The 22,574-nt window shown below is 43.7% G+C and overlaps 2 protein-coding genes across 3 annotated transcripts in view; both read right to left on the bottom strand.

Moving 5' to 3' along the window:
* The window catches only part of LOC105910706 (carboxypeptidase Q), a 23,448-nt gene extending 17,738 nt beyond the window's left edge, over positions 1–5,710 (bottom strand). The window contains exons 1-4 of one of the 2 annotated variants that reach the window (XM_012839437.3): positions 5,636–5,710; positions 4,945–5,380; positions 3,052–3,259; positions 2,212–2,419 (exon numbers count right to left, since the gene is read on the bottom strand). In XM_012839437.3, coding sequence (XP_012694891.2) covers positions 2,212–2,419; positions 3,052–3,259; positions 4,945–5,380; positions 5,636–5,662 — 879 coding nt within the window. In that variant the 5' untranslated portion in view covers positions 5,663–5,710. The remainder of the gene's footprint in view (positions 1–2,211; positions 2,420–3,051; positions 3,260–4,944; positions 5,381–5,635) is intronic. The other variant, XM_042709189.1, reaches the window with a different exon arrangement.
* Positions 5,711–6,806: 1,096 nt separating this feature from the next.
* LOC105910858 (syndecan-2) lies at positions 6,807–22,176 on the bottom strand. Its single transcript, XM_012839626.2, has 5 exons — positions 21,843–22,176; positions 11,090–11,195; positions 9,224–9,417; positions 8,827–8,965; positions 6,807–8,672 (listed from the first exon to the last, which is right to left on the bottom strand). Exons 1-5 carry the CDS (start codon positions 21,900–21,902, stop codon positions 8,602–8,604), a joined length of 570 nt encoding a protein of 189 aa, XP_012695080.2. The 5' UTR covers positions 21,903–22,176; the 3' UTR covers positions 6,807–8,601.
* Positions 22,177–22,574: the final 398 nt, after the last annotated feature.

Raw genomic sequence — 22,574 nt, 5'->3', positions numbered from 1 at the left:
TCAAGTAAACCACAAGTCTGAGCCTCCTGACAGCGCATCATCTGTGGAATATCACACGGGAAGAGCCACTTCTATAGACCCAAATCATAGACTGACTCATTTTAATGGAAAATGTGAACTCAGCAGAGTTGAAAATCCCTATGAAATATTTACACACACACACACACAACACCTCTAATTTATTGCTTAATCATCTTAACAATTGGTCTGCCGATACAAACATCTTGCGGATTTTCCCATGATCAGTAGGCCTGATGGCCGGAGTAGAAAATGTGTGATGCAATGTTGAGTGGGAGAGATGAAATGTTACAGGTCAGTTGGAGTTTGGGCCAAGTAGGAGTTTGGGCCAATCATCAGGTCAGTAGGAGTCTGGGCCAATCATCAGGTCAGTAGGAGTTTGGGCCAATCAGGTCAGTAGGAGTTTGGGCCAATCATCAGGGTTGGGCCAGTTATCAGGTCAGTCGCTGATGTACAGCCATGAACCGAATCTGCTAGAACTGCTTTGTATTTTACACACAGACACTTTATTACTGGTCTGAAGTGACTCAACAAGGGTTGTTTGTTCCTGAGGTGACTGAGCGTCCATCTCCTCTCCACCCACCCTGTCTGCACATCTCATCTCATATCAGACTTGGCAGACTCCCTTCTCACGCTCCGCTCCGCTCGCTCGCTCCCTCCGCTCTCCCCATATCTCTCCTCCACTCCTCCACTCCTCCACTCCTCCACTCAGCCAAGGCTTTCCACACACGCTGCCCCGGGGGGCTTTTGCCTCACGCCACTTCTCCTCTCCCCATGATGCCCTCTCCTAGGCTCCAAGCAGCGGTATCAGAGACTGTGGACTTGTGACCCTCAAGATATGAACTCTTAAACCACAACATGAATCAGTCACACTGTGCTTAATATCAGTGTTATCATTGGGGCCATGAAGGAACTCTTCATATCAAATGAACAACACAACCTTATCAAAGACACTAGTATGTTTTCCCTACATATCGCATTGGACTCAGAGTGCCAGAAAGAACACTTGACAATGAACAGATTAGGGATAATCTCTTCCTATGAGGCGTAATAGTGTGCAACATTCTCTCCTTTAAATCACCTTGTTTGGGAGAAAGGGGTGAAAAAGGAGTGCCTACTCGCCTTAAAACCTCACAATAACACACATATTCTGTTATGCGTATGAAATTAAAACACTGGAAAAGATGGAAAGTTCTATCTGGCGTCATATATCCTATCAAATACTGAAAAAAAAAAAGAAAAAAAAAAGAGAAGTGAAAAACTGGACAGGCCAGTTTATGCGTTTGTACATGCCTGTAACTTCTCCAATTCTCTAAACACGATCCGCTCATCTGGGTTAAACATAGAGAAAAAGTAGTTCACTTGAAATGTCAGATATTTCCTCTTTCCCCCCTAAAGATACCAAAAGCCCTGCAACTTCTCCAGAAGGGGAGGACAGGCACACACACACACACACACTCTCACAGACACACACACACACAGTGTCCAATTAACACTTTAACAAAGTCTCATTGATTAGTGTTGTTAAAAATATAAACCTAGCAGTCCATATCCAGGCTCTACTGCCAAGCAATGACAACCCCCCACAGATAGTCTGATCATATGAAAAGCCTCTGAACACAGCCCACTAATAAGTCAACCCCTGGACACAGCTCATCCATGCCTGTGGAGGAAATGTGACAGCCAGAGCCCAGAAAACCTCTACTGACAGGCAGCTAGCATACTCTTCTCATAATTGGTCCCTTGGGGTGTCAGGGCCAACGTCATAAGATGAGCGACCGCACACATGGCAAGTGCATGTGACAGCGGTCGGTCGCTGGCCGCTGGCCGCTGGCCGCTGCGCTGCCTGGATGAGGGGCAATGTGGGTGCAGCTGCTATGAATGTGCCTTGGCCCGTCTGGAGCCACCAGCCACATTAGGCTCAGGCCGAGCTTAGATCAGAGGTGCAAACAACCACCCTGCAACAGTGACACCTACACACAACATGTTTACCGAGACCAACACCAACTTGTTGAAAACGTCACGGTGAGTTCAGCATGAGGGAACCAAGGGAAAAAAAACACTTTTTGCTAAATAGCTACATTTATAAAATCAGGAACCTGTTAGTAAAGGCCAACAAAAAGATAGAGACTAGCTTTGTAGTGCTTGAGAAAGGACACTAATCCATCTGTGCTCCCATCGAGCTGTTCCTACCTGCTCCGGGTGCTCGCTGCCAACAATCTCTGCCACCGTGTTGAAGGAGTCTGCGTCAGGGAGCGTCTGGGCACCCATGCGGAGTCGCACCACGATCTTCTGCCCCCGCCGAGCCATCCTGGCCATCATCTCAGCATCCTCGATAGTGATGCAGGCGGTGGGGATGTGTGGCACCCCAGGCTGGTAGTCCTGCCAACCGGTGTGTGGACTAGGAAACAAACCAGAGTGTAAATCCTCTCATCTGTAAATACACTCCATACATTAGTGGCAGAGTGTTAGACTCTGCATCAGCGCCTCACTCAGTGGCGTTATGAAGTCAGTTATCTGGTGTGATACAGCTCCTTAGTACCTTCACATATTAAACAGTTTACTTTGACAACGTTGTTTAAAAACTGTTGATAGAACTGTCCCATGCAACCAAAAATGGTCTAGAAATGTAGCAATGGAGAGCAGACTCCAGTGGAAAAGATATACTTGAAGCTATTGGGTAAGACTTTAGCCAATAAGTAGTGATAGCTGGTTTACAAATGTTTTTTCCCCAGGTGTGATCTCGATCAATCAAAATCTATGTTTAAGCACAACCGTATAGCCCATTATACAGTTGTATCGTGCATCACAACAATATCCCTTTTCCGAGTCAGAAAAGGAACAGAATATCGTCTCTACCAGCCAACTATCAAACCCCCATTTTAAAAACACATTTAGTTCATGAAATCTCATGTGTTGACCCTATGCATACCATCCATCAAATGAAGTCCCCAGCAGCCCCTTTTAGAGTCAAGAGAATGAGCAGTGAGAGGGCAGGGCAGGGCAGGGCAGGGCGGGCGGCTACACACACACCTGTTGATGGAGACGGGGGTGATGGAGCGGATGAGGGAGGCCACAGCCCCAACCTTGGCCGCCTCTGAAGCCCCGTAGGCACGGTACGCCACGGTCTCTCCGTAGCTCACAAACGGCTGATTGTACACCACGATCTTCCCTTTGGCCTCACTGGCACGGCTCCTCAGCTCCTCAAAGGACTCCACCACCAAGACCTCGGCCTCGACGCCTGTGGTATTAACATAGGGTGGCATTAACACTGCTAAATGTTCAGTCCTGCCCAGGTGGGTTCATTCAGGTATTCATGGCTGCTCACAGATGGTGACTTATTTGCAGAGAGATGCAGGCAGGGCCCTTTTAAAAAAACATTTTTTTTCTAGAAGTCAGAATGTTTGAGGGATGGGATCACCTGGAGTTTGCAGAAGAGAATTATAAATATAATACTAGAATACTCACAATCCATGCAATTTGCATAAAAACAGTAATATGTAAACAGTTGCCTTGACCAAATCCACCGAAACATCAGTGGTCAATGATTTGGGGGGGGGGGGGGGGGGGGGGGTAAGTAAATGGGAAGAACCACCACAAGATCCTTGTTTGGAGGAACTATATACCATTTCTCTTGAAAGAGGAAAAAAGAATCCACCTCAACTTTCTAAGTAAGCAGTTCCAAGATTGGCAACATAAATGATGATGGGGCTAAACATGACTTCTGCATTTCATAAAGAGATCATATCAACATTTTGGTAGTGGATATTGACAAGATCCTTTGCATAGAAGACCTTCTTAGTAACTAAAGGTCATACAACCCAAATCATCCTTTCCATGTGCTCTTTTCTGTTTGATTCAAACACTTTTACATTTTTGCCTTCATAGCGACTCATCCTATCCTAACAATGACTTGACCCTTCAAAGACTACTCTTCCTCTGTTTAAGTCATTCCATGTTGATTTGCTCCATGCTTTCCTGTGCTTCATTAGGTTTTCCAAAGTTTCCTGATAGAATTTTAAGGGCATGGTTCTCAAAGCAGTTACACACAGCCCAAGCGGTCAGGCAATCAGCAGAACAGCCCCAAACTGTGACAGGCTTGGTGTTCATCTGTATTGCCTTCCCTCCACTCAAATGTCTGAACATTTTGTACCACAGGTCCTATGCAGTGGTTCCACAAGGTCTTATGCAGTGGTTCCACAAGGTCCTATGCAGTGGTTCCACAAGGTCCTATGCAGTGGTTGCACAAGGTTCTATGCAGTGGTTGCACAAGGTCTTATGCAGTGGTTCTCGCTCCTCCTCACACACTGCACACACTGATCAAACTAATCAGGAACATATTAAATCCTAGGTTTCACTCGTGCTTGGAGCAGGGATAGGAGACATGCAAGGCAGTGGGCTGCAGGGGCAGGACTGAAGCCCTAGACTAGAGTAATGCACCCTTTTCTTAAAGTGCTTTCTGTTTTGAAGGAGGAATTAAAGAGAAAAATGCAGACGGTTGTCTCTGATCCTGGACAGCATGATATCAGTGAGGAAATAATGTTTTGCCTTTAATATCATGATACACAAGAATACAGCAACACAATGTCCCTCCCTCGACACACATTAATGGTTTCAGCATGACACAGACTAAGAATCATTCAGACAAGATATCCCATAATTATGAAATGAAGTTATGACTGAAATTTTCCAGATGTGCCAATATTGCACCAAACAACTACATTCATGTGACCGCATGATCCAACTGCCCAGGTTAGCACAAGAGGAACTTTTTTTTTCTCCAGAAATACAGCTTCTGGTTCAAGAGCAGTTACAGATTCGGAGAAGCCAGTGATAATTTCCATGATTTCTGCTGATAGCAGTCTTATTTATTTTGCACCCACTTAATATGGCTTTTGGTGATCAAATGTGCGGGTTCTTGCTTACCTTGGCTGGATGTCCCAACACTACTGCCCAGGCCGAGAATAGTCATCGTATGATTTCTCGGGAGGACCATCATGGCGCTCTCCTGGCCTCTCACCCAGTGTGGAACCTTCACCTGTTCTAGATGCACATTCTCCAAGCCGTCCTGAATTAGAGCGCTGTACATGTACTTAATAGCCACCTCCAAGTTTCGAGACCCACTTATCCTGTTCCCCACAGTGTCTGTGAAGGCAGCCAATCGGTCATAAGATCGGTTCTGAGCCTCCCCCTGCACGGCCAGGTGAATGATTTTCTGGGCTATAGCTCTGTATCCAGATATTTCTCTTGTAATTTCGGCAAGGGAACGAACATCGTTGTTGGGTTTGCAATATAGAGATTCACACAGGAAGGCAAGGACAAGCAGAGGGAGCAACCCCAACACCCTGTCGGTGCCCATCATCTAAGGGACAAATACACACTGTTAAGATGCAGTAAAGTGGATGACTAGGGGAAAAACAACAACTTTTCACTGACGTGTTAAGAAAAGTTCTCGAGTATCAAAACACAACATTAGCTGCCATCATCGAGCAACGCTGCAACCAGGAAATCATAACCTGCTACTGTTAAAGATGGCGTAAACTATCAAGCTCTGCAAAATTGATAAAAAGTCAATGTTGTTTTGTCTAATTGTAGCGCAGAATGATTAAATACGTACATATGTTAAAACGGGATGAAATACCATAGACTTCCAATGTTTGGACCTCCGACGTCCGTATGAGTACGGCAAGTCACTTAGTACATTCCTCAAATTTCTTCAGTAAAACGCGATTTTAAAGGTTTCGTAATTAATGGAATAGTTGACACAGATGTTGGCCTTAATTGTTACACACATGTGAGATAATAGAGTGTTAATTATGTTGTGCAATAATTAACTGTTAAACTATGTATACATCTGAATTATCCAAATATGTATGAGTTTTCCTAAGTTGTGGTTGAAACTGCAAAGTTAAATCTTAAGTTAAATGACCATAGGTGAATGTCAATTTGCAGTCTATGTCTTTATGGGTGAAAGAGAAAGACTGGGTGGAGCCACAAAAGAATCAGCATCCAAGGTTTTGTTCACACACACACATTCTGAAAGAACATACAGCGTAGCTATATTAGGTCAATCTTTTCTCTCTCATTCACTACTTATTTTGAACACAGACATGAACAAGGCAATTGTAAATAGCTTGAAAAGGTTTTTATCTTTCTGATTGGATTGAGATTGAGATGACACTTTCACAGCAGAAGCGGACGCTCACTGCTCGTCTCCATTATTAAAGCACTTTGAGCTGCATTCTTTTGCATGAAAGGTGCTATATAAATAAAGTTTTATTAATATTATTATTAGACTAACTCTGAAAGCTCAACCTATTGCTATGTGGTCTACAGACTGCATTTACATTTACATTTAGTCATTTAGCAGACGCTTTTATCCAAAGCGACTTACAAGGATGTATACACATTTGACATTTTACATTGATGGCACACTGCACATCAGGAGCAATTAGGGGTTCAATGTCTTGCTCAAGGACACTTCGACAGGGAATCGAACTAGCAACCTTCTGATTACTAAACGACTTCTCTACCACTGTACCACTGTCGCCCCTGGTGAGGGAGCAGCTGGGCTGGGTCTTCTGTAAACCTCCATGGCATGTAGCAGTCAATGACCCAGTTTCATAAGAAGTACTTTACAACAAATGTTTAAACAGTGGGGTTTCCTTTTCAGATAGCATTCCTGTCCTTAACTCGTGGATTCCCTGCCACAACTTGTACTCATACACCCATCACTCCACAACACAAGTGTTTGTACTCATAGACCCCATCACTACACAACACAAGTGTTTGTACACATCTCCCATGTTTATTTCAGAACTGTAGGCACTTTAAGGACTGAGAACATACATTTGTATTCCTTATAACACAGATTATGTTGTATATAAATTAATATCATCTATAAATTATTGTGTATTAAAATATACAGACTAAATCTTTGATGCAAAACTGGTCAGGTCAAAAAAGATCATAGATGATGATGAGAAAAAAAAAAAAAAATCTTAAACCGAACACTGTGAATGTTATTATGAAATCTGTACCAATACAGAAATGAACAGGGTCAAGCACGTACCTCAGTGTAATAATACTGATTAGGAGATATTTCATAAAGGGGCTTTAACCTCAAACTCATTTGTCATTAATCTACTACTTAACAGACCATCAATGGCAGAGTGACACAGTCATTCACCTGGATAATCAATCCACTAATCTATTCAGCACCATGAAGCTTGGTGTCCTTATATTTAATAAAAACATTATTTTATCCATTATACATGTACAATTAAAACCTAAATCATCCTTCACTCTGCATGAGGCAATATTGGCCTTGGATCATTAAGACAGTCCTTTTTTTTTTGTCTTTGGTCAGCCTATCTATTCAGAGACCTTGAGCGCTACACAGAAACATTTACCTTTAATAAAAACATTTACTTTTATTTGTTAAAGAGCAGTCTCTAGAATGTTTGCCAGAATGTTTTGAAAGAATGAGGCAAACGGTTAAAAAGCTGAGAGGACAGACTGAAGCAGATGTGGGATGCTGGGAGAAGAGAATGTTCCTGGCCATTTTCAAGTATATTTAAGACCAGCTGTGTTTCAATTCATCAGCCATTTCTTAGCAAATGCCTGTCCCACTAGCCACACAAGGTTTACCCTTCAGTCCTGGAGCATTATGGCCGGCACACCCAGGTGCTCAGCGCAACGGTGCCTCATTCTGTTGTGATCAGCAAAAGCACAATGTGCTTGATGTGCACTTCATCCATCCGTGAAGAACACTTAGGAGAAGTTGATTGGCCAAGTATACAGAACCACAATACATCATGTACAAACACATCTTAATGATGTCATTTGGCGTGACGCACACATGATGCACGTGTACAAGTACTCAAACCTGCTTATCTAAGCAAAGGACAAGCTGTTAGCGGACAGAGCAACAATCTTATGGTGAGTTTTAAAAAAAAAGAAACAACAAAAAAATAAAAATCACGAGAAACTTCTTGTACCCTTAAAGGATAAAAGCATCTTCTGTCTTTTGCCATTTCCCATTAGTATAGACAAGCAATAGATTCTTTGAACAGTACTGACAATTTTGTCTTCAAAATGTTAATAAAACATTCAATATCAATGGTAGATGTGATTTAAAAATGATAGTACAGCACATTATATTCAATAAATTCCATTTTTGTTCTTAAAAACACAATTATGTAGCTCTACATTTTAAAAAGTAGTAGTCCACAACTAAACATGACTCATAAGAAATGTTTCACGGTCTCACATTTCAATTTACTCTTACAACAATGGCAAAAATACAAACACAGTTTTTTTTTTTTTTTTTTTTTTTTTTTAAAACGAACTTTGTGATAAATTAAGCCCTATTTGACTTGTAAGAAAATCTGTGTTATTAAATTCCTTATGCCAAGGCATCATGTAATAGTTTCTCAGTCTAGAGACGTTTTGTTGTAGTGATGTTTTCATGGACTGAGGCCCGGAGTCTTTAAGCATAAAACTCCTTGGTAGGGGCCTTCTGGTAGGCTGAGACTGGGGGCTTGCGCTCTCCAAGGTCATAACTTCCTTCGTCTTTCTTCCTCATGCGGAGACCAGGAGCAGAATAAGGAATAGAGCAAATAGGAAGCCAATAACTCCTCCTGCAATGACCGCTGAGAGACAGACATATATAGAGTCAGACAAGAGAAGCACACAAATGACTCAAGGTCAGTATATTGTTCAAAGCTACATCATACAGTGTTGTCATGGTTCAGAGAGATACCCTAAGACCATTATTTAATAAGACTGAGGTTCTCAGAGACATACCTGCCAGCACCTCAGTTCTCTGAAAGAGGTTTTCAGAGCGGACATCATGCAAATCCTCATTTTGTTTCACACTGCGTCCATTGGGAGCCCTGCTGGACTCGACCTCCTGAAGCGAGTCCTCCGTCACCTCAACCGGGGCCTGGGGTAAACAAAGAGGGAAGACGTGTCATACCACAGGAAGCAGACACATGATGTGAGACAGGAAACCCCCGTACAGAATGCCAAAAATACAGGATGTTTTTCTTTTTTAATGGTACCGGTTCCTGTACGTTCATGAATTGAATCGAATGGCACACTATGAGCAATGTAGGACAAGTTGGGAGCTTGGAAAGTCCCTGAACAAAGACTGTACTGCGGACACTACACAGCATTAACAGAATGAAGCAGTGATATGCACCTCAGTTCCCAAGTCCCTGTCCTCTGTGGTGTCAACCTCAGCTGTCTCCGTGTAGGTGTCCTCACTGGTGCCTGTGTCTGTGTCTGTGTCTGTGCTGGGTGAGGTGGCCTCGGGGGCCTCCGGGGTCACTTCAGGCTCTGGAGTGCTATACGAAATCCTCCTGGTAATCACCTCATCCTCATCATCACCGTCTCCTGAAATGAGTTCAGAGGAAGAGGAAGAGGGTGAGTTCAGGTGTACATTCCCACCAGGTACAAATATGAATCAGTATAGCTGTGAGGAGGCTCCACAGGTCCAGTAATAGGCTGTGGCCTACATGACAACAAAAGAGGCATAATATTACACCTTTAATGCCCTGCCCAGATGTAGCAATTTTACTTTTAAAAAAAAAATCACTTTTTGGTCACCTAGGAGATGTGACAAACAGCTACCCAATGTTATTGTCAAGGGGTTATGTTTTTCCATTTCATTCCACAAATTAAAATCTGTTGCTAAGGCAAGCAATTAGACACCTTGAAGATAAGCTGTGTGTGCACAAGCTTGTGTGTGTGTGTGTGTGTGTGTGAATATTTGTGTAGGCTATATACCAGAGGTGTGTGTGTGTGTGTGTGTGATATATATATATATATATATATATCTCTCTCTCAGCAAGCTCAGCCTGCATACTGTAACAGACGGAGGTGAGAAATGTAATAAAGTTTCATAAATAATAGAGGAGCTCTCCAGCAGACATCTGCTGGCTGACTGTACTGGTCTCGGCTGACCGCACGCGACCGCAAGAGGAACATCTGTCTGCCCCGCACATGGCTGTCCCTGGTGTCTGGCAGCAGTCAGGAGCCCCGGAGCACAACTAGTGCACTCACAGCATGACCAGCAGTCTCAAGGCAAGACCAGTGACCTCACAGCAAAGCCCAACTGCTTCACAGACAAAGCCCTCATAGCATAGAAATCAAATCCTTACAAGCAGAAACATACAAGAGTAGTGAAAGCAAGCACAGGGGCACAGCCAATAGTATCACAGCAGGGCCAAACACCTCAGAGCACAACCAATAGCTTTTTAGTTCAGGGAATAAACATCAAGAACAGCCAATGGCATTACAGGACAACCAGCAAACTTAGACCACAGCCAAAAGACTTACAGAACTAGCAATCTCAGAGTACACTCAATTGCGCGGTACAACTGGCGGTACAGACACGAGAGACAAGAGAGACACTTTAGACTTTAATAGGCCAGTAAGATATCTTTGAAAAATCTCATATCTCATATCTAAACCTGACTACCACAACAACTCCACATCAGCCCACATTTCAGGTTTAGTACTTAAAACATTGGATTGCTATGACACACAAGCTCGTCTCCGCAACAAGACAACACGGTTTGGTTGTTTTACGCAACACGCCAGAAGCAGTTCTGTAAGCAGCCGTCCTGGACACATCGGCCCTTTATGGGAGCGCGCGCGTGATCGCCAGGTGTGTGAAAGAAAGCCACACATGACATCTGAGGTCTCTCCTGTTCGTCCGCCTCACGTGTCTGGAAGTAACACCTGGCATACTGTATGTTCAGAGCCACTGACTGTAAAATGATTGATTCCTTGCAGTTTAACTGTAAAAACAAACACGGTGTATCCAGCAACATGTGCAGCCTCATTCACACATGGCAGGAGCGAATGCTACGCCTGACCCAGTTTGTTCATCTTGGAATCGCTTCCCATGATGTCATCCATTTGGCCACATGCAAAGCAATCTGGTTCTCAGTTGAAGCCATGGCGGAATATAACATGATGGCACTATTACACATTCAGTCTTTCCAGAATTTTCCACCTAAAGATTCTGTCAGGCTTTTTTTTAAGCGTGTGTAACTCTTACCCGATCCCGAGCCAGAGTTGAAGTCATCGTCGTCTACAGGGAAATCACCAGACGCCTGGTCTTCCAGGTACAGGTCATCCGCAGGAGCAGGAGACTGAGCTCTGACCTGGAAGAACAAAAAAATGTAGAATGTTCACATGGTTGAATTGGACGGTGTGCTTCATCACAGACCCTATGGTAGATTGTTCTGGCATTTACCCTCTCATAGGTAAACAGGCAGGGCCAGATCCCACCCCTTTACTATGTTACTGACTCCACAGCTAATGTTGGTGCTGAAACAATCATATTACAAGGGCTAACTAATTCCTGTTGATAACCATTCATGATTATCTGGGTTTTATAACAGAAGCAGAACAACAATAAAGGCCGGTGAGATTTAGCGGCGCAGGAGGGCAGGAGCCCACTCTTCTACTGCACACAGACTAAAACAAGACGTCCAGTTCCACACTATCGTCTCCCTAGAAACAGCCCAGAGAGAGAGGAATGTTTGACTTTCTCCTTCCAAACAACAACAACAAAACAAACAGCCTCCCAGACAAGAAGCCCACTCTTAAAACATTTACACCAAACACATTCTAAAATCGAAGACTTTTCACCCTGAACATATATACCAGTACCTACTTAACCTTGTGTAGGTGTAAGGTGTAAATATGGATGAATTATGGTGTAACATTGTGACATCAACAACTCACATCATTATTGTCTGACTGATTGTGTTTGAAAGATGACACACACTGCGGTCTCTGTTTTTCTTAAACTATGACCCTCTTCCTGCTCTGCTTTGCACTGAGCTGCTGCTACTGATCAGACAGCTGACACACTGCATGCCTGTGACTGTGTGAGAGTGTGTGTGGTTGTGTGTGTGTGTGCGCGCGCATCCTTGCCTCCCTGTGTATTCACTCTACAAATAAACATTGACACTAAAGAGCCTGCGTGCAATTTTCCAGCCTTTGCTTGGGTAGTGTAAAAAAGAATGACAGATAAACAGGGTCTAAGAAGAAGAAAGCCAAAGAGTCTGGCTTCAAAGAAGGCAGGGACGGCACAATAGCATGAGGCCAGGCACCCTGCCTTTCAGACGCACTGAGGGAGAAAGATGATTAAACCAGCACAATACAGGACCCAGGCTGAAAGGAAAGAGATGTTTAAATAAAGCCATTTAAGCCTTCTCTCTCTCTCTTTCTTTCTTTCCCTGTGAGTGTGAGAGAGAGAGAGGGAGAGAGGGACAGAGGGAGAGCGGGAGAGAGAGAGAGAGAGATTGTGAGTGTTGGTGTTTGACAGCTGAGTGACTGGGGAATCTCCTCCCTCAGACAAAGCCCTGGTGCATCTCATTCATCGTGCACACACAATGACACTGCGTACACAAACTGTAACACACACACACACACACACACACAAAAAGACAAAAACACTAGTACACTACACAAATCTCCATTATGAATAAAAAAAAGCACTTTATTTATCCATCTGGCACTAAAGAAGCATGTTTCCACCTCTTCCAAAGGCTTCTCAGGGGCCACTGCCTACTCCATGTTGTCCATGAGCTGAATAGAAATAGAATGGCTGGAACTAAGGGAATAGAAAACAGAGCGTGATGTGCAATATTACAGAGTTTTCCGCAGCCTGGTGATGAATGGCAGGAGTCCCTGGGGAGCTGAAGGTTCTCTCAGCACGCTGATCTGTCTGTCTGTCTGTCTGTCTGCCACAGGTCTCTCCCTCACACAGGTCTCTCTCCGCGTTATATACACACTGGCCCACGGAAGGGGGATTTCACCACGTCTCGTTTTCACTGCCCAGATATATGGCCAGTATTTTTCTCTAGAATAGTGCAATATGGGCTGCACTAATGCTGGCTGCAGCAGCACAGAAATAACACATCTAAATGAGAAGAGCACTCCGAGTGCAGACGTCAGCCAAGGCCAAACACCCAATCTCGCAATGTTAACCAAAGTGAAAAGTCATTTGTGGATCCGTCCCACGATTCAGGCGGAATCATTTAATGGGTTCTTTCTTGGCCCATTCTACACCCTTCCACCTTTGCGCAATCCTGCTGACAGGACAAACAAACGAACAGACAAACAGACAAACCAAACTGAAAGCTTAACCACCTTGGTGGAGGTAGACATTAAGAAATGTCCATCAACCTACTGTCCATATAATAATATATAGAATATTACTTTGTGATGTAACACACACACGTCAGTGTGGTATTCAAGACACTATTAGGCTTGAGCTTCTGGAATTCTCATTATGCTGTGTTTTTGTATTTTTGGGAGACTAAAGTGACTTGTAAAGCTGGGCTTGAGGCGCACAAATCTTTGATGAGATAAATGGCTTCACCATTTTATCTTACCATTTTTCTACAAATGTGTCTATGGGTGTTTCAATGTAGGCCTGTTTTATTGTAACTAGTGTATGCGTATGCCAACATAACACTGAAGTATCTGTGTTTGAAATAAGTCCTTGTCACGTGACACTAGCCATCACATCACTTGTTTTAAGTGAAGCGATCATTACTAACTTACAGGCAGTGAAAAGGTACCAGACAAAGTTGGATCAAATGATCCTGGTTCTGATCTAAAACACAGACAGGACTGAGGGACGGGTTTAAAACTGATATGCACTTGCACAGATGCACAGATCTCTCTCTAACACACACACACACACACACCAAAAATGATTTTTTTTTCTATGTTAAACAAGCTTTCAAAAACGGATAGAGCTTTGCTAGACATGCATAATATTTCTCACCTCTAACTACTGTGTGTATGTGCTCTCTTTAGGTGTGTTAGACGCAGTGGTGTGTGTGTTTGACGCAGTGATGTGTGTGTGTTTTTGACGCAGTGGTGTGTGTGTTTGATGCAGTGGTGTGTGTGTGTGTTTGACGCAGTGGTGTGTGTGTGTGTGTTTGACGCAGTGGTGTGTGTGTGTGTGTTTGACGCAGTGGTGTGTGTGTGTGTGTTTGACGCAGTGGTGTGTGTGTGTGTGTTTGACGCAGTGGTGTGTGTGTGTGTGTGTTTGACGCAGTGGTGTGTTTGACGCAGTGGTGTGTGTGTGTGTTTGACGCAGTGGTGTGTGTGTGTGTGGAGGTGATCGAGGAGTGCATTCCTGGGATGGACCTGAGCCACAGTGGCACAGGCATGCCATTGTATGCAGCTCTGAAAGCGCCTTTCCCTGGATGTGAGAGAGCACCACACCCCTTCACACAGCCCCGGCCCCTGTCCACACCCCACCCCACCCCACCCCACCCCACCCCACCAGCGGCCTCTCCACTAAGCTCACCTGACCAAACCTAGGAGGTGCACCAACATTTTAAACAACTACATACTTGTTTCATATTTCCTGCACATGACTTACAAGTACTGACATTTTCAGCAGCTGTATGGGAAATGCACTGGCCTGAGACTCTGAAACTAGGATGAGATTATTTTTCCCACAGGTACAAACCATAGCCAAGCCAAGCCAAGCCAAGCCAAGCATTGTGTTTTTAAGCGCGTCATCTGCTCCATCACTGCCTCTGCTTAGCGTCTGCAAGAGGATATCAATCAGCGCAGAGGACAGAATAGTCCTGTTCATCTAGTTGGGTCTGAAGTGCTATCTAGGGTTTAGCAGTCAGTCGTCATGATCACACGGGTGGATGAAAGCTTTGGTCTAATACTTAAAGAACACACTACAGCTGGAGGTGTGGTCCAGGCTTGGATACACAGGCCATTGAGGTAGTCAAAAATGGCTTCAGGTAAATGTGGCATTATTAAATCCAAATCTGCCCAAAGTACCTTAGGTTGTAGCCGACTGGATTGCATGTATGAAACACTTGGTTGGTGAAGCCCATCTCATCCAGAGCTTCAGGCCCTGAGGCTGAAGTAATACAATTATTCCACCATACGCTGCCTCTTCACACATTCCTAGGCAATCCGCTGAGCCGACTGCATCTAATGTCATCTCAATATGAAACAGACAACCAGTCTATTTCCTGTGTGCTCGTCGCTGGCCATGCCCGAGTCTGTGGCTCTTATTTCCCCACACACATCGCTCTCTCCATGGCTCTGGAACAGCCAGATCAAGTGGAAAATGTAGGGAGGCTGAGCTCAGACTAACAATGGCTATTACTCAGTGGTTCCCCCATACCCGGGAGTCTGTCCACAGCATCTCATTAGAATCAGGCTCAGGTTCAGGTTAGCACCACCACAGGGCCTAGTGCCGTTCACACGCCGGAGGAACATGTGGACAAACATTCAGTGCTCAAAGCTGCTTTCCGAGCCGAGACAGGCAACACGGCCAAAGTGGAGAGAAAAACGGGCAGAAGGAATATTCCAATGAAAGCCCAACAAGACTTGACCTGAGCTGACGGAGTATACTGATTAAAAACATTAGATGTACTTTGAGTTACTGACAGTTACACATGGTTTCATATTGTGCTCTTTGCGACTCAACTATCACCATGGCACTGCAGACATCAAGCCCTACTTACTAACTTATATAATGGAACCACAATTATACAATCTGCTTCTCATACCACTAAGTAGTTCTTATCCATCTATGAGAGACTGAATTACACAAGGTATGCTCTAGTCTAGACATAGTGTACATCGTGCTGATGAAAACTGCAGCTGCAACTGTATTCATTCAGTATAGACTGTATAAAACATCTGTTACTATATAGGCAATTTCATCAGTCTCTCAGCATGACAACTGGCTTTCAACCAGCCAAGAGAGCCTAGATGTTTGGGATGATAAATCCAAATCATGGATGATGTAAAGCCTATCCAGTAGCAACAAATGTATACACAATACATCCATGAACACACCTGCACACACATCTGTACACACACACACACACACACACACACACACACACACACACACACACACACCACTGTCCTAAATGTGCTGGTGAGCAGGACACAGCGATAAATGCAGCCCATTCAGACCGCTGGCATGTCTGGTATTCTTAATATGCTTCCACAAATACAGGTGCAGCGCTGGCCAGTGTGCAGGGGCTGAGTTGGCTCAGACTGGTCATACTGCAGTCATACCTCACCTCGGGGCGAAGGAACAGTCAGCTTGAAAGGAGCCGAAGGCAAACACATATATTTTTGGCTCTTGAACTGAAAGAATGTCTGTCAGCATAGCATGGTCATTCGGAGTCTGATATTATTTACTGACGGAAGATCCCACAGAACTCAGCACCTATGTGTGTTTGCCTCTGGGTTTTAAAGACGACTCTAAGGCAATTTGTTTTGACTATCAGCACTATCCTGATGCCTATCCCTCCTGCTGTTGTGCTGGCGTCTTGCCAATCAGGTCCCCTCAGGAGGCATAACAGCCGTTAGATTTACAGCGGAATCCTCCATAACCTATGTGTTTGCAGTAAAAGCATGCATGGTATGTTTCCTAACTTTAATTCAACAAAGACCTTTCACCGGCCGTACTGTAGTTTCAGAACACTGACTTCCCCATTGAGTGACTGAGATATTTTAGTGATGCTTGAAAAGCTTTTACTTTTACATCACTTGTCACATAACGTAACTGAAATAATAACTTGCATAGACTAAATAACAGTTATACACGGTGCAGGAAAGATCTGACCTGTTGAACCTTACAAACATTCGCAAAACCTCAAACCCACAAATATTCAGCCCTGGAAGAAAAGATCTTGGCTCTACAATAAGTCTTAAATTCCAGACAAGCTTTTGGTCTGATAAAGGGCAAATGTGTTCGAGCACGGCAAGAGAGAGGGAGAGACAGAGAAAGAGACACAGTGATGTGGTCAAAGTAACACTGCCTAGGTAGACATAGCAGCTTGGTGTGGGATAAGATATCTGGATCAGATCAAACTCTCTGCACGGCATGTTGCTTGTAGACATGACATAACATGTTCCCCACCAAGATTTGGACACCGATTTGGACACCAATGTATGTCCCTCAAGACGATTTCCTTTCCTTTCCATTGCAGAGTCAAAGTGTCAGGGCCGAGCGGTAGACGGCGCTGCCAAACCTCGCCGTTACATAGATTATTTTGGATTGGAGGGGTAATTTTAGAAGCGAGGTGGAAGAAAAGGGAAAACAATGTTTTTACTGCAGTTAAAACGGTTCAATCTGCAAGTAGTACTGACCGTGAAATGAAGTGCGATCTGCATCATAAGATGTAGATTTCATCAGCTAAAAGGTGTGACCAAGCGCCATGTCTGATTCTTTTCTCTACCTACATTTTGCAAAACATTTTTGTGAGCTTCCAATCTTCCTCCCCTCTTCAGTTAGGGAGTCCTCTGTCCTGATCTGTGCCCCTTCAAGCCCAAAGCAGGACACGTCCTCCTCCTCCTCCTCCTCCTCCTCCTCCTCCTCCTCCATCTTTTCAGCAGAAAGATGAAGGACTTCACTAAGGAGCCCAGAGGGCCATGCTATGCTCCCTGTTTCCACCAGGGACTTGGACAGAACCTCCACCAACGAACAGCAGTAGGTGTTGCAGTTCCATAGACAAGCCCAAATGGCTTCCCAGCCAACTACATTCTCAACTGTGCCTATGAGCACGAGGCTTGAACCCAAGGTCCAAGTGTACCAGTGATGCTGAAAATCCTTTATTCTTTGATGTATGCTGTATGCAGAAACCCTACCTCTGAAGCTGACTACAGTTTGCTTACACGTCTCGCTCACTGGCACAACACTGGAATGTATGAGTTTAAAACATTCAACCTGCATTCAACTGTTTTTTTTGGGTGGACTCGAGTGGATACTGCAAAGTGGCCTGAACGCAATTTTCTCCCTGCAATTGTGGAAAACACATTAATGAGATATGGGCTAATCTAGGGTTTGAAGAGAGCTGAGTCATTTGGCAGAAAGAATGTAAAGACGGATTGCCACACAAAACACTGGTGGACTGTTCACTAAGCGCGTTTGAACCCTTTCACTCCATTGTTAAGTGTCGTCAAGGAGTGAAAGAGGATTTTGTTTTTGTTTTCAAATATGAGTGTTACTAATGACTTGTCTCTGAGGACACCAAAAACCATTGTTTTTAAATATGAGTGTCAAAATGACACATTCCTGTGACAAAAACTAGTAGTTTTAAGTAGGTAGTTGTAGTAAGTAGTTTCCCTTGAAAAGTTATGAATTTATGAAGAGCTATGGATTTAAAAAAGGCAGGTCACTGATTTATATGTCTACAACAGGCATTAAATGTAATTAAATGCACACCGAACAAAGTACATTTTGTTATGAAGAATATTTATCATTGAGATCCGGGTTCTCAAAAGGTTTCTGAAATGACATATTTAGTATCGGTCTCAGCAACTGAAACACACTAGATGAACTGAAAGGTACCGACTGAGCTGACAGACCACGGAATCCCCCCTGAACGAGTGGTGCTTGTGGAGTGGCTGTGTAAACAGACAGCAGCCTCCTCTGAAGGCAGAGCATAGGTGTGTGCACACAGGCCAGTCGGACATGTTGGGTCTCATCTGTGCTAAGATGTGCTCAACAATAAGAGTGAGGAAAGAGAGAGAGAGAGAGAGAGAGGGGAAACACGCACATCTGCGCTATATACTAAAACCATCTGGCCTGGACAGCCCCATTTCCTGAGGAAAAGTAAGGTTGTCCATATATGGGGGTTTAAGCAGGGCAGGGGACAGAGAGACGTCAGCCTAGTCCACCCACAGGGGTTCTGTCTACAGCCGGGGCTTCGCACACTGTCAACACACTTGCATAACATACCAGTGAGCAAATGGTCAATATAGGTTTTGTTTGGAGTACAATTAATCTCTTCAGAGGGCGGGCTGTACGGAGAAAAAGCACACTTGGGGATGGAACAGACGTGGGAGAACGTATACTCTGGGATAAAACATATATATACAGGAAAACATACTAATGGGACAAAATACACATGAATGTACAAAGTGTCTCGATGTGGACCTGAATTAGGACTGCCTGTGCTGGCTGCGCTGCAGCTCAACACATGACCCTACAGAGCAGAGCACACATACATGACACCACACCACACCACACCAAACACACAGAACCAAAAGTCCAAGGTCACATTCAGCACACACTGCTCAGCAGATGGGCACTTTTCACTGAATTGACGGTAAACAATTTTCACTCAATACATTAAACATTTACTTCTGGGAACAGTGGGATGTCTTAAATATATTACATCTGGGGACAGCTTTATATGAAACTTATTTAAATATCAGTGACGGATCATCGACTATAACCAGATTTTCAACAGGCTGCCTCAGGTTTTGTAACGACTGCTTGACTGCTTTTGGGGCTAATTTCAACCATGAGGTGACATATTTACAGGAGATTACTGTTTCAACCTACTGTTTCATCAGTGATTTCTAATGTAAACCTATCGAATGATAAGGTATCCCAAAAAGCGAAGGTCCCTCCAAATGCCTCCACAGTGAGGTAACGAAGAAGCTTGAAGAACCCTCTACACTGCCCTCACTGTTGTGCTCAGCTTGAGCATGGATAGGGTCACAGGCCAGAGCTCAGCCTCTCCTCCCCCTCTCACCTACAGGCCCCATGCTAAATTCCTCTTTCATGAACGTGAAAACAGTGGTTGATGCAGAAAGCAGAACACGGCCTCTACCGTCGCACACTCCTAAACCACCCCCAGCAAGATAGGCCAAGCCTGGCACCAACCCCTCTCTCCCACTTACTTCCCATTTGTTATGCTCATTAGAAAGAAATAGATGATTTTTACAGGTGATATCAGTAAGAGTTTGTTACAGTTCCTGGTCTTTTACCCAAGCCAGGGGTTTACGTAATGGTACTAGCCAAAGAGGACATAATTGGACAATGACAATAGTTTGGATACTGAATTCTTACACTGTTCGAACTGCAACCATTTTTGTAAACAACAGTCTTAAGGCCAGAAATAGTTTCACACGATCCAATTAGGGCTTTTTCAGTCTGGCGTCCACCTGGGTCTTGTGAGACCTGTGGACTCTTGTGGCTCAGATGACAGCTGATGTCTGTGTTGTTGCCTGCCCACTGTTATCCCAGCAGGTCTGCTAAACACACTGATTGGGGGGAACCAGCATGTTGAAGCAACATAGCTGATGGCAAATCCAACAATTCTAACCAAAGAGTCACTTCCTAAGATGTTGCAACTTTAAGGGAGATCCACTCCACAGGTTAGACAAGATCACAAGGAAGTTGTAATTTGTGAACGCAGAGCTGAAGCATGGAATGTTGAAGAAGTGAGTTACTACACTCTGAGAGTACAGGATTCTGGGACAAAGTGTTACGTGTCCACTTCCATCTGACTCATCTTACCTTCCTGTATGATTCCAAAACTGTTTTTAAAAAAGTCAAGAAGCCATTTTGTGACAAATCTGAGGTATGCCTTTTTAGTGACAATCAGGGTAATGCATGAAATTCCACAAAATGTCATTTTTTTCTTGTCATCATGGTGTGTCTGAAGCAGGAGTCCACTTGCAGTTCTTATGATTCTACAGCAGAGTCACTTCATAGGCTACACAAAGTAATTAAAGAGCACTTAACATTTATAACACCCAGTTTCAATGTGGATGATTCAACCGTCTCAAGACACTTCTGAGTGATAAAGCGTCTACCATGTCTACACAGCTTCCTTGTTTACAGTTCATCCCAGACAGGCATGAGAGTGCAGAGTAATTCACACATAGATGTTCCCCTTAATAACCTGTAAAGTAGACAACAGTAACTACTGACACCCAATGTTTGCACTGTATGCGATTCATTTCAACCCGCTGTAGATGTCCTTCACGTCGATTTTATACTGGTCCACAGAGAGGGATTTTGCTAAAAAATCTCAGTATTGGTCAACACATAGTCAAGTAACCACCCTAAAAAAGCTCATTGATAGTCCTACAACAACCAGTTTAACCTACTTATTCATGTTTGCTTGACAACAGGCCTCTGGACAATATTTTTTATCCAAATCAGTGGTGTCTAACCTTTCTGCAAAACAACAAAACAGTTGACACCAAACATTGCCATCACATGTCTATTTTTACTTGAGAAAAACAGCGCTTAAGTTTGGAGGTGAGGGATGTTATTCTTTGTGGTTGTTGGTATGGAGGCTTGGAAGGCAGGTTATGCTTTGTATCCAAAGGAAGGGTGAGGATCCGTAGAGCTGACAACACGTTTTGTTTCGGGGAGTTTGCACTCAGCATTGTACACCAAGCAAAGCAAACAGACTCTGTGGTTTATATGACATAATGGAGTTTGAAACTCGCCTTTTGAATGGTGAGTCGTTCATTTTAGCCACATTAACCATAATGCGCGGGTAGGCCATGACACTATAGTTAGATCATGACCAGAGTCTCGTGACTACAATCAGGTTTCACAGAAACCACTCAAAATTAAATGTATTTGCAGGAGCGAGGGGAGTCTGTTGATTCCATTAATCTCAGACGCTGGAATGCTACCTACACTTCTGGTAACTAAAATGAAAGTTAAGGCCACTCGGTTAGAGGCAAGAGAAACAGAGTTAAATCAAGAGAAGATGTTTGTATTTGTTTCCAGATAGACGTCTACTTTACACTTTCAACAAATCCTCCTCACAAATTCATCTTACTTTGGCCAATGCAGCTGAAAAAGGCAAAGAGTGAACAGTCTGACGTATAATATACGTAACCATGCTGAAATATACAGTTAATACGATTTACAACAACTGGGCTACTTTATCCTATATCAGAGACACTTGAGCCAGTCAGACATTCAAGTTACTATAAAACAAAGGACATCAGGCAACGATAAACGTCAACGATACCTTTTCTCCCGAAAACCAGACCAGCGCGGAAAAAGTCAGGAGTATCCAAATATGCTTCATTATTCCTCAGAGCGTAATCTCTGATAGGGCGATGTAGATCACTCTCACAGGTCTGTCTCACTTGTTTGATTAACGCGGTGCCTGCGCTTTCAGAGAAAGTCCAAAACGCGTCTTCCAATTTTTATAACGCGTCAGTGCGTCACTATCCGGTCTTTACTCCTCACGACGTCCCTGTTGCCTCCTGTTCTTGAAAATTTGCCAAACTCGCTAACGCTTTGCAATTCATATCAGACCGTGCGCATCGTTGAACGTCGGAAGCAGCAGTGAAAACAGACTGTGGATGCAAATATACATGGGGAAGCCGAGGGAAAGGCTATGCTTTGATTGACAGGTACTTGGGCCATAAGGAAGCAGAGGGAGAGGGGGTCGGGAAAGGATGCTCTGCACTTCGTAAGCGTGTGTCAACCATCTGGGCAGCCAAGTTGACTTGCAGGGAAATGATTCTACTCCTGGACACTGACTGCTTGAGACAAGGTTTAAAAGAAGGAGCATTTATAATTTAAACAATATTATATTTATTTATATAATATATATAATTATATATATATTTATTGGTTAATAAGCTATCTTATTGCCCTTCTCGGTAGCCTTATTCGATTGCAGTTGTAATAATGAATATATAAATAGATACACATTTTTATATATTTTTTCTCCGTTTTGTGATTTTGGTGT

This window comes from Clupea harengus, chromosome 11 (genome assembly GCF_900700415.2).
Source record: "Clupea harengus chromosome 11, Ch_v2.0.2, whole genome shotgun sequence".
Lineage (NCBI taxonomy): Eukaryota > Metazoa > Chordata > Actinopteri > Clupeiformes > Clupeidae > Clupea > Clupea harengus.
The sequence above is the reverse complement of the archived record's forward strand: the minus strand, read 5'-3'. Positions and strand labels throughout refer to the sequence as shown.